General features: G+C 51.7%; 2 protein-coding genes across 4 annotated transcripts in view; one reads left to right on the top strand and one right to left on the bottom strand.

Moving 5' to 3' along the window:
* The window catches only part of EIF2AK1 (eukaryotic translation initiation factor 2 alpha kinase 1), a 38365-nt gene that overhangs the window by 5684 nt on the left and 21841 nt on the right, over nt 1-10840 (bottom strand). For 2 of the 3 annotated variants that reach the window (XM_021086083.1, XM_021086084.1), the window contains exons 11-14: nt 10345-10445; nt 4562-4676; nt 3768-3850; nt 2206-2439 (exon numbers count right to left, since the gene is read on the bottom strand). In XM_021086083.1, coding sequence (XP_020941742.1) covers nt 2206-2439; nt 3768-3850; nt 4562-4676; nt 10345-10445 — 533 coding nt within the window. The remainder of the gene's footprint in view (nt 1-2205; nt 2440-3767; nt 3851-4561; nt 4677-10344; nt 10446-10840) is intronic. The other variant, XM_021086085.1, reaches the window with a different exon arrangement.
* Nucleotides 5448-9916, top strand: ANKRD61 (ankyrin repeat domain 61). Its single transcript, XM_021086089.1, has 3 exons — nt 5448-5900; nt 7004-7098; nt 8797-9916. Exons 1-3 carry the CDS (start codon nt 5685-5687, stop codon nt 9740-9742), a joined length of 1257 nt encoding a protein of 418 aa, XP_020941748.1. The 5' UTR covers nt 5448-5684; the 3' UTR covers nt 9743-9916.

Raw genomic sequence — 10840 nt, 5'->3', positions numbered from 1 at the left:
ATCTTAATCCACTGAGGCCACAGGGGAGCGCCAAACTCCTCTTGAAACACTTTAATTCTCAATTACAGTTCTGTAATTTCTTCATTTCCATATACATCTATAACTAACAAGAGAGTTTTAACGTTTTGACACATTTTTTTTTTGGGTCCGCCTGTGGCATGTGGAAGTTCCCGGGCCAGGGGTCGAAACCCCATCACAGCAGCGACCCAAGCTGCACTACAAGAGAACTCCTTGACAAACATTTTTAAAGGTCATGGAACAACCATAACCTTCCCCATTGATTATTAAGGTCCTTTCTGCACCTTCCCCGTTGATTATTAAGGTCCTTTTTGCACCTTCCCCGTTGATTATTGAGGTCCTTTTTGCACCTTCCCCGTTGATTATTAAGGTCCTTTTTGCACCTTCCCCATTGATTATTAAGGTCCTTTTTGCACGCTGTGAGCTCCGCAGGACCCTCTCCACAGGCCTGCACGACGGTGCAAAGACAGGGCTGCTCGCGCATGCAAGTTCATCTGCACAGGTACGTGTAGGTTCTTTTATGAACAAGTCTCCAGGACAGGAGAAGTCCCTACCACTCATACCAAATAACTCATCTCTCAAACCTTCTTCATGGGAGGTAGAAAATACTCTCCATATGAGGCAATAAATTTAACAACCATATCTGCTACTGTCAAAGACAGAGCACTCTACTTACCCATTCAATCTAGTAAAATTCAGTTTTACCTGAAAATGAGTAAGGCTTAAACAGAAGACAAATCAGCTAAACCATCACAAGCAGTTCCCAAACTAAGTGTGCCTCAGAACCACTTCGAGAATTTTCTGGAAGCATAGACAGCTGTCCCTTCTCCCCCAGATTTCTTTTTTAACAGGTCGGGGGAGGTCTGAGAATTCTATCAAGTTCCCAGTGAGTTTACACTGCTGGCCTGGAGACTACACTCTGAGAACCAGTGAATGCATGCAACGCTGCTCAAACACTGCATAAATCACCTGGAGATCTTGTTAAAATGCAGGCCTGGGAGTTCCTATTGTGGCTCAGTGGATTAAGAACCCGACTAGTATCCGTGAGGATGCAGGTTCGATCCCTGGCCTCGCTCAGTGGGTTAAGGATCTGGCATTGTCACAAGCTGCAGCAGAGATGGCAGATACAGCTCAGATCAGGCGTGGCTGTGGCTGTGGCTGTGGTGCTGGCTGGCAGCTGCAGCTCCGACTACACCCCTCGCCCAGGAACTGCCATATGCCACAGGTACAGCCAGAAAAGGAAGAAAAAGAACATTTAAAAAAAAAAAAAAGAAATGCAGGCCTGGGGCGGAGTCCAGCAACCTGAGTTTCTAACAAGCTCTAAGAAAGGCTGATGCTGCTGGTCTGAGGACCTGCTTTAAGTGAGAACCTGTGAATGTATCTTTTTTTGGGTCTTTTCTAAGGCCGCGCCCACGGCATATGGAGGTTCCCAGGCTAGGGGTTGAATCGGAGTTGTAACCACCAGCCTACGCCAGAGCCACAGCAACACAGAATCTAAGCCGCGTTTGGGACCTACACCACAGCTCATGGCAACGCCGGATCCTTAACCCACGGAGCGAGGCCAGGGATCGAACCCGCAACCTCATGGTTCCTCGTCGGGTTCGTTAACCACTGAGCCACAAGGGGAACTCCTGTGAATGTACTTGAATGAAGCTTTTTAAGTCTTAGAGTGTCTCTGTCGATACCCGGCACCAGCGCACCGTGTCGGGAAGGAGGAAGGGGATGGACTGCCTGGGCCAACACTTCCTCGCAGGACAGAAAACCAGACTCACACTTACTGTGAGCTGGCAGGTGGGGCGATGGGGTCCCCACCACAGCTGCTCCGGTGCCCCTGAAAACCACTGCTGGCCTGCCCCCTTGGTGTGTGTCTCTTGGGATAGGAGATACTTTACAATAACTGCTAAAAGGCCATATACCATAGCTGGAAAGGAAACAAAAACCTCTTGATTCAGCAAGATGCTGGAGCCCATCTTACCGTTTGCCGAGCAGCCGGCTGGCAGGGGTCACCTGCTCACGTGGACGACAAACGCAAACCTGCCAGTGGGAACTCTGAGAATGGGTGGAAATTCCTTGTTTCCAGAAACCTGATTCCAAAAGCTCCACCGTCCATGACATGGGATTCACAACTTAAACAAATGCCACTTTAAGCGCCATCGTTTCCCCGGTATTAAGAAAAACCTTACATACGTTTCCAGAATTTTGGAAAAGTTCGCTCTGCAGCAGCTGAAGCGCAGACGGCCTCTGGGACGCGTTTCTCCTGGTCAGGTGCTGGATGTACTTGGCTTGGACGGGGCACCTTTTCCCGAGGGACTCGGGTATCCGGCCGCTTCTCAAACCTGTGAGAACCTGCGCTCGCTCCATCTCTGTTCCAAACGGCTGGAAGAGCTCCAGCAGGATGACCCCCAGGCTGTACATGTCTGACTGGAGAAGGGGAAACGGTCGCTTAGCATGAGACACACGGACTCACAGTCCCAGGCCTGAGCCCCTTCCTCTCACAAGCGAGGGGACTTCTGAGACGGGACGCCTGGCAGTGCCTACGACACAGGGAACACAGCAGGAGGCGGGCTGGTCCCTCCGGGAGGCAAGGGTCAGCCAGCAAGACCTTCGGCCCTGATTGGCAGGTTGGCCCTACTCTCAACATTCTCACTTCTGATACCAAAAAGGGGCATCCGTGGGCACAAGCGTCGGACGGCCAGGCCAGGGGCAGGGGTGGGGCCCCCACCACCCACAACAGTCACGACCACACCACCGGCTCCACTGCCCCTTGGAAATCCAGGCCAGACGCAGCCTGAGAACGTGAGCCCGCAGGGCCCGGAGCAGCTGCAGGGGGTCAGCAAGCACCCTGGGGACCCAGCCCCACCTCTGCCTGGGCCCAGAGCTACGCATCCTTGGTCAAGTTGAGCAAATGCTGCCTAAAATCGTTCACTTTTCTTTCAGGAAGGTCTTTACTCGATAGGATTTTCGGAGCAGCCGAGGTTTTTCTGGCAGCTCTGTCCCCATCACTAAAAAGCCGAATGATTCACCAAAAGGAAGAAAAGTTACTAGGCTGGTATTTTGAGAAAAGAAAGTCCTCTAACAGTCCTTCAGGCAGATTTAAAACTCTTCCGGCATCTTCTACCTCAAAGGGAGTCAAGTGTCACACTGGCCTGGGGCACTTACTTACCTAAGCCGGAAAGCAGAAGGAAGGGATGAAAATGGATTTCTGGGAACCCTAGCTTCCCGAGGGGAAGGTGACATTTTAAAGGGAAAGCTCATTTCAAAAATTATCGATGACACGTGTGGATTTAGAAATAGCAAAGCAGGAGTTCCCGTCGTGGCTCAGTGGTTAACAAATCCGACTAGGAACCATGAGGTTGCGGGTTCGATCCCTGGCCTTGCTCAGTGGGTTAAGGATCTGGCGTTGCCGTGAGCTGGGGTGTAGGTCGCAGATGCAGCTCGGATCTGGTGTTGCTGTGGCTGCGGTGCAGGCCAGCGGCTACAGCTCCGATTCGACCCCTAGCCTGGGAACCTCCACATGCTGCATGTGCGGCCCTGGAAAAAGACAAAAAGACACAAACAAAACAAAAACAACGAAAAATAGTAAAGCAGCAGATTCAGTTGAAAGGGGAGGCTCAACTTTAACGGGCGGTTTGATGTAAGAGAGAACCTACCGAGATCCCTTATCTCCCAAACCACCTGACTTCCCGTGGGTTCTGTGACTGCCGCCTGCAGGGAAGGCCACTGAAGGGGTGAGAGGGAACAAAGGCTACCTTGGCATCATACTCGGAGCCTTCCAACTGCTCAGGTGACGCATACAGACAAGTGCCCACTCTGGAGGTGTGTGTTGGCGTTCCTGTAATTTGAAAACCCAAAGATGAAGCAGGGCAGGGCTAATACTGCCAGTAAAGACCCGAGGGGTTCTCCTGTGGCACAGCGGGTTAAGGATCCGGCGCTGTCACCGCAGTGGTTTACGCTGCTGCCACATGCCACAGGCACAGCCCAAAAAAGAAACAAAGACCCCTGACTCTGAGCAGGGCATTGCAGCTCCTGTCAAGGCAAGGATAGGTACTTCTTTAAATCTCACCTTTGCTATGAATCTTTATGTTTTGTTTTGTTTTTTTCTTTTTAGGACCCTACCCTCTGCATATGGAGGTTCCCAGGCTGGGGGTCGAATCGAAGCTGTAGCTACCAGCCTACACCACAGCCACAGCAACACAGGATCCAAGCCACGTCTGTGACCTACACCACAGTGCACGGCAATGCCGGGTGAGCGAGGCCAGGGATCAAACCTGCATTCTCATGGATGCTAGTCAGATTCCACTGAGCTACAATGAGAACTCCCATGCCCGTTTTTTTGGTTTGTTTTTTGTTTTTTGTTTTTGGCCGAGGTGTGTAGCAGCTTAATATGGGATCTCAAGTTTTCAGACCAGGGATTGAACCCAGGCCGCAGCGGTGAAAGCGCCAAATCATAACCACTAGACCACCGGGGAACTCCCCCACTTCTTTTTCAATGTACAAAAAAAAAAACAACCCACCAAGCAAACAACAGCTAAAATAAACTTACTCTTCCCATTTCCGTTGGCCCAGTCTGTGTTCTTCTGTATGATGTCTGTGCAGGCCAGGCCAAAGTCTCCAATTTTCACTTGCTGATCGGGGCCATGAAGAAAAATATTTCTGGGCTGTAAACAAACACAAGAGGTCAAGTCCTGGGGGTTCTGAGACAGACAGTAACAATGGGTGGATGCCGAGTCTCCAGTTTAGGAGCAAGGAGCCCCTCACAAATTCAAAACGAGAGCCGTGGTTCTCAAGCCCCGCTGCACCTCAGCATCACCAGAGGAGCTTTAAAAAAAGCCTCGGCATCCAAGCCACTCCCCAGACCAATTAAATCCTTGTTCCCAGGGGTGGACACAGGTGTCAGCATTATGTCAAAATCCCCAGCTTAGTCCCACCAACACAGCGCACGCCTGAACACAAGTACGTCTCAGCCCTGACCTGACCTGAGAATCACCCATGGAGCTTTTAAAAGCTGCTATCCTCTCAAAGAGTCAAAGACTCTGATTTTTTTTTTTTTCTTTGTTAATGGAAAAAATGCTATTTTTTCCCATCTCTCAGATGATGCTTATGTGTTAGGCAGGGCTGGGAACAACCACGTCACACTCTAAAGGGAGAAGGTACACACTTCACTCTCTCTAAGCTACTGCAGACCCCAAACATCTCGCGATGCAACTACTCCCAGACCAGGGGGGAAAGGCACCGCTACTCAGAGAGCTCTGCACCGGCCACAGCCACGCCGGATCCTTAACCCACGGGGCAAGGCTAGGGATCGAACCTGCGCCCTCATGGATGCTAGTCAGATTCGCTGCCCTAGCTGCCCACTTTTCAAACTGTCACTGAATGGGAAGGGAAAATAGAAACAACCTTAGGTGGAAGAGGAGTAATTTAGGTATGGCTTTGTCCCTGGGCAGACAGTCCTGAAAACTGCTTCCATCGGGTCCTCTAGGACAGAGGAAACGACACCGGAGACAGCCTGGCCCTGCGAGAAAAAGGAACCGCGTTCACAGACACGAGGCTCAACGATTCTGGGGCAGTTCTAGAACTGAACTGGAAGAATCATAAAGGGCCTGAAAGCGACCAATTCCACAGCACGTTTCCCCTGAACTCCCGGGTGCTCCCTCGACCTTTCCCTCATGGGAAACATAACCAAGAGAGGCGGCAGGGAGCTGGCGGCTGCCCGGGCCCAGGCCCCGGAAGGGGGCCCGTCGGCAGCTCTTCCCACGCGGCTCTACGAGGCCATCATGAGAGAGGACCGTGCCGCGCTCCAGGCTCTCCTGAGAAGCCACCCCGTCAACCAGCCCATGACCCTTCCGGCCGACTCCGCCAGCTACAGATTGCTTCCGAACCAGGTAGCCTCCGTCCCTGCTCCGTCACTTAGGGGAAAAAAAAAAAAGACGCGATGCTTCAGAAGGAACGCCACTTAACTCCTGAGAACCCGCCACGCTTCCCGGCTGCCCGCGCCGTGCCCGAGGCCGCACAGGCCACCCCAGCACAGAGCCGGGCTCTTCTGAGTCTGCGATGCCCCCTTCCAGGGGTCACGCGGGCACTGATGGGAGCGGAGACGAGGGCTCGCTTGGCTGGGAGAACACCGACGCCCCGATGCTGGTTCTGTCTGCAGGCTAGAATGATTTTTGTCCCTTTTTTTTAAGTATACGTTTTCCTTTTCTAAATGTTTGTACAATGAGTATTTACCTTCGTAATTTACAATTTTTCAAAAAGTCACCCTCTGCCCTTCCCTTGCAGTCATGCTGTGAAGGCCTCCAGTTGTACATTTTAAGAACTCTCATCAACAGCTCAGCTGAGCACAGGGCAGAAGCAGCATTAACTCTGAAACCCTGAAGATGCAGGTTTTACTACTGATACGACGACTTCGGCAAAGCCTTAAAAAACACAAAACCTACTTTGTCAATGACCATGTGGGTTAATTTAAGTACTAACGGACTTAATGGCAATTATCATTAATTTTACACAATGAGCTCTTCATGAGAGTCAACTCTGGGGAGTTCCCGTCGTGGCTCAGTGGTTAACGAAATACGACTAGGGACGAAGAGGTTTTGGGTTCGATCCATGGCCTTGTTCAGTGGGTTAAGGATCCCGTGTTGCTATGGCTCTGACGTAGGCTGGCGGCTACAGCTCCGATTGGACCCCTAGCCTGGGAACCTCCATATGCCGAGGGAGTGGCCCAAGAAAATGGCAAAAAGACCAAAAAAAAAGAGTCAACTTTGGTAAATGCGCATTTATGTAAAACCCAGATTTTATAAAATTGACTGTTTCAGGGTCATTTAAAACAGAACAAAAGAAAAGCAGAGTTTCCACGACGTACCAGGAAAATACTGAACGAGGGAGCTACTACATAGCACTATTTCCTTTGAAATGGCAAGCTAACGCAACAATTATTTCTAACTACACCGGGCTACGTGTAATGTATTTCGATTTTTTTCCCCCAAAGCAGACGCAGTCCGTCATCCCCGTCCACCTGGCCGCCGAACACCGCAAGGCACAGAGTTTGCTCTGTCTGTTAGAACACGGCGCAGACCCAGAAGTAAGGTAGGCTGTTCACGCGACAGGCGGCCGTGACTCAGGTACTCCTTTTCCGGGTCACGTCTGGGCTCATCCCTTCTCCGGGGTCACGGGCTGCTCATGTTCTAAATACACTAATTTCTCTGCTGCCTAGATGAGAGCCTCCGAAAAACCAGAAATAACACAAGAGCACAAATCAGTGAGTCCCCTAAAGCACTGAGAGTATTATGAAGCGCTCAGCTAGGGGGTAGTAGAAAATTAAGTCCTGGGAGTTCCCGTCGTGGCTCAGCAGAAGAGGACACAGGTTCAATCCCTGGCCTCGCTCAGTGGGTTAAGGATCTGGCGTCGCCATGAGCTGTGGTGTGGGTGGCAGACGCGGCTAGGATCCTGCGTTGTTGTGGCTGTAGTGCAGGTCAGCAGCTGCAGCTCTGATTTGACCCCTAGCCTGGGAACCTCCATGTGCCGCAGGTACAGCCCTGAAAAAAGACAAAAAAAAAAAAAGAGAGAGAGAGAGAGAAAGAAAGTCCTGGTCACAGCCCTCAGGGAGTTTAACAACCTAAATGAGATATGAAAAATAAGAAAATGGAGATAGGCAATGGATTTTCTTGTTTACTACCCTTCACTAGAAGGTAAGATTCAATGAAAGAAGTTCCTGCTTCCCAAACTCCCTTCTCCACCCGAACCAAGGCTGACACTTCCTAAGGGCCCAACAAATGCCATCCGAGTGACTGGAAGAATCAGAGTAGAACAAAGCCAAGCCCCAGAGCCTGGCCGCCAGAAGCCCCCACCTGACCTGCCTCGCTCTCCCCTCCCCACGAGCCCCCTTTCCCCCCCCCCGCCCCCAGATCTGCAGACCCTCCCACACTCCCCGTGACTGGCCCACCACCTGCCTCCCCCAGGAGCCCACCCGCTTCCACTCTCCAAACCGCAGGCGCCCTGGCTGAGGGCTGCACACGCCTCTTGAGAACTGTGCCCACCGGCTCTGGCTGTTTAAAGCATCCACACTGCACTGTGCGCTCTGCAGGCTGGGGACTCCCTGCTGTTTCACCGGACGCCTGGCACAGAGCCTTACGCTAAAGAAACACATGCGAACGGAGAGTCATCTTCTAATTCCAGTGGAGCAGTTAGATGCTCATAATAACCTCTCCCTCTTCTCTGCCAAAGTCAAGGAATTGGGAGGCAATCCTGGTAGATTTCAGCACAGGAAACGAGGGCCCAGTTGTAGACACCCATTCCACCTGGGCTGGAAGGGGGACTGAGAGAGTGGCCTCGCTAACCCCAGATCCAGCCCCTGTCATCCACACCCACGAAGGGAACTGTCAGGCAGGAGCAGGCGCGGGGCCACCAGGAACTGAGTCGGCGGGCCCGCCGGCCCTTCGCGGCTCACGTCCACGGGATCCCGGACCACACGTCTACTGAACGGCTGCTAACTCAGCACAGCCGTGTGAGTGGCGGGGGGGACACAGACACAACTGAGAGACAGCCTTGAAGAGGCCGCCGTCCCGGCGGGAGACACCAACTGGGCCCCTCCATGCTGTGATACATACCACCCTGTCCCCCAAAGGAGGGAAACCCCAAGAAATGAAACACCATCATAAATTCACAAATGCTTCCTCAGGGCAACTGGGGGCGAGGGGAGGGTACCTTAGCTAAACGGAGCGTTAGCGCTCTGTGAGCCATCCGCCCTGTGAGCTGAGTGTAATTCGAGATGGCTGCCTCTTGCAGGGACACACGAGGCCTGACCACACTGCACCTGCTGCTGCTGCACTGGCCCATCACGTCCGCCACGTGGACAAAGCCGGGGAACAGAATCCAAAGGATCCTGACCGACATCCAGAATAACGCTGTCCTGTGCCTCCGCATCCTGTGCGCACACGGGGCTCAGGTGAACGCACGCGTGGACAACAGCAACAGGCACTCCCCGCTCCACCTGGCCATCACGTGCGGGACCCACCCGGCTCTCTCCATCCTGGCCCAAAACGGCGCCCAGGTCAACGCTACCAACGGGTCCAGCATGACACCCCTGCACATGGCTGCGGACACCCTGAACAAGGAGACGATGGAGACGCTGATCGCCTGCGGGGCCAACGTCAACTGCGCCGTCTCCTCCACGGGGAACACGGCCCTGAAGCTGGCGGTGCGCACCGCGTCCAGCAAGGCCGGCCGGCTGCTGGCCGCGGGCGTGAGCTGCATCCGGCTGCTGCTCGTGCACGGAGCCAAGGTGAACGCCCAGGACCACGAGGGCCGAACCGCGATCCACGAGGCATGTTTTGGAGGCAGAGAGGCAATAATCAATCTCTTGCTGGAATTCGAAGCCAGTGTTAACATACTGACAAGAAATGGGGAGTCTCCGATATACAAGTACCTTCAGCGCAGCTCCAACATCAGAGACACGGCACTTCTCGCCACGTTACTGTACCGCTCCTACCCTCTGCGACTGACCAACCGCCAAAGAATTCTACCTGCAGGCATCATGCTCCCAGAATTCCAGCTCCTAAGGGAAACCCTAATAAAGTTATCCCAAAAACCCTTATCCCTAGAGGACATCTGCAAGAGAAACATCAGAAACCTCTACGGGGAGAAAAACAAACAGCGCTTGAAGCAGCTTCTCCCGCTGAAGATCTGGAATTCTGTATATGGTTATCATGACTTGGCGCACCTCTTGAAATAAGATCACAGACGTTCACGCGGCCACGGAATTTCAGTAACTCAAGTCGCACCTTCTGGCTAGACGTGGACCCATAAAATACCGAACCCATCGCACCTAATACGTCCCAAATGTACAAACTACTGGTTCTTAAACCTATTTCAAAAAAATAAAATTATTTGCACGTTTCTTCCTAAATATTCTTTTTCGTTTGGGTTTGTTTGTTTGTTTTTTTTTTGCTATATCTGTAGCATGTGGAAGTCCCGCGACCAGGGATTGAATGGGTGCCACAACAGTGACACTGCCAGATCCTTAACCCACTGAGCCACCAGGGAACTCCCAGTGATTTATATAATATAAAAGTAATGATAACCTCTGACGTAAATGAACTAGAGTAGACAACCTCACTTGTTTGTTATTTTTTAATTTTTGGCAACGATAGGCAGCAACTTGATGTGGGATCTCAGTTCCCAAACCAGGGACTGAACCTGGGCCTCAGTGGTGAAAGCACCAAATCCTAACACCTTGACCACCAGGGAGCTCCCCATAATCTCATTTAAATCAATGAACCACTACCAAGTCATCCCTGATAAGCAGCTGTGAATGATTTAATCTCCCCCACTCACCTTTAGATCTCTATGTACAATTCCCATGTTGTGTATGTAAAACACACCTTCCACCAATTCTTGAAAAATTTTTGTTGCAACACTGGCCATAACATAAGGACCTTGAAGTTAAAAAAAAAAAAAAAATTTATTCCTCTAACCATTTTTCACTCATTAACACCAAAATGTAATGAATGCCATAAATACACTAACATCTGACACCTGTATCACATTCAGATTTTTTTTTTTTTGTCTTTTTGCCATTTCTTGGGCCGCTCCCACGGCATATGGAGGTTCCCAGGCTAGGGGTCGAATCGGAGCTGTAGCCGCCGGCCTACGCCAGAGCCACAGCAACGCCAGATCCGAGCCACATCTGCGAGCTACACCACAGCTCACGGCAACACCGGATCCTTAACCCACTGAACAAGGCCAGGGATCGAACCCGAAACCTCATGGTTCCTAGTTGGATTTGTTAACCACTGCGCCACGACGGGAACTCCTCATTCAGATTTCCAAC

This window comes from Sus scrofa, chromosome 3, assembly GCF_000003025.6.
Source record: "Sus scrofa isolate TJ Tabasco breed Duroc chromosome 3, Sscrofa11.1, whole genome shotgun sequence".
In the NCBI taxonomy this organism is placed as follows: domain Eukaryota; kingdom Metazoa; phylum Chordata; class Mammalia; order Artiodactyla; family Suidae; genus Sus; species Sus scrofa.
Note: the sequence above shows the minus strand (reverse complement) of the source record. Positions and strands in the feature narration are given on the sequence as shown.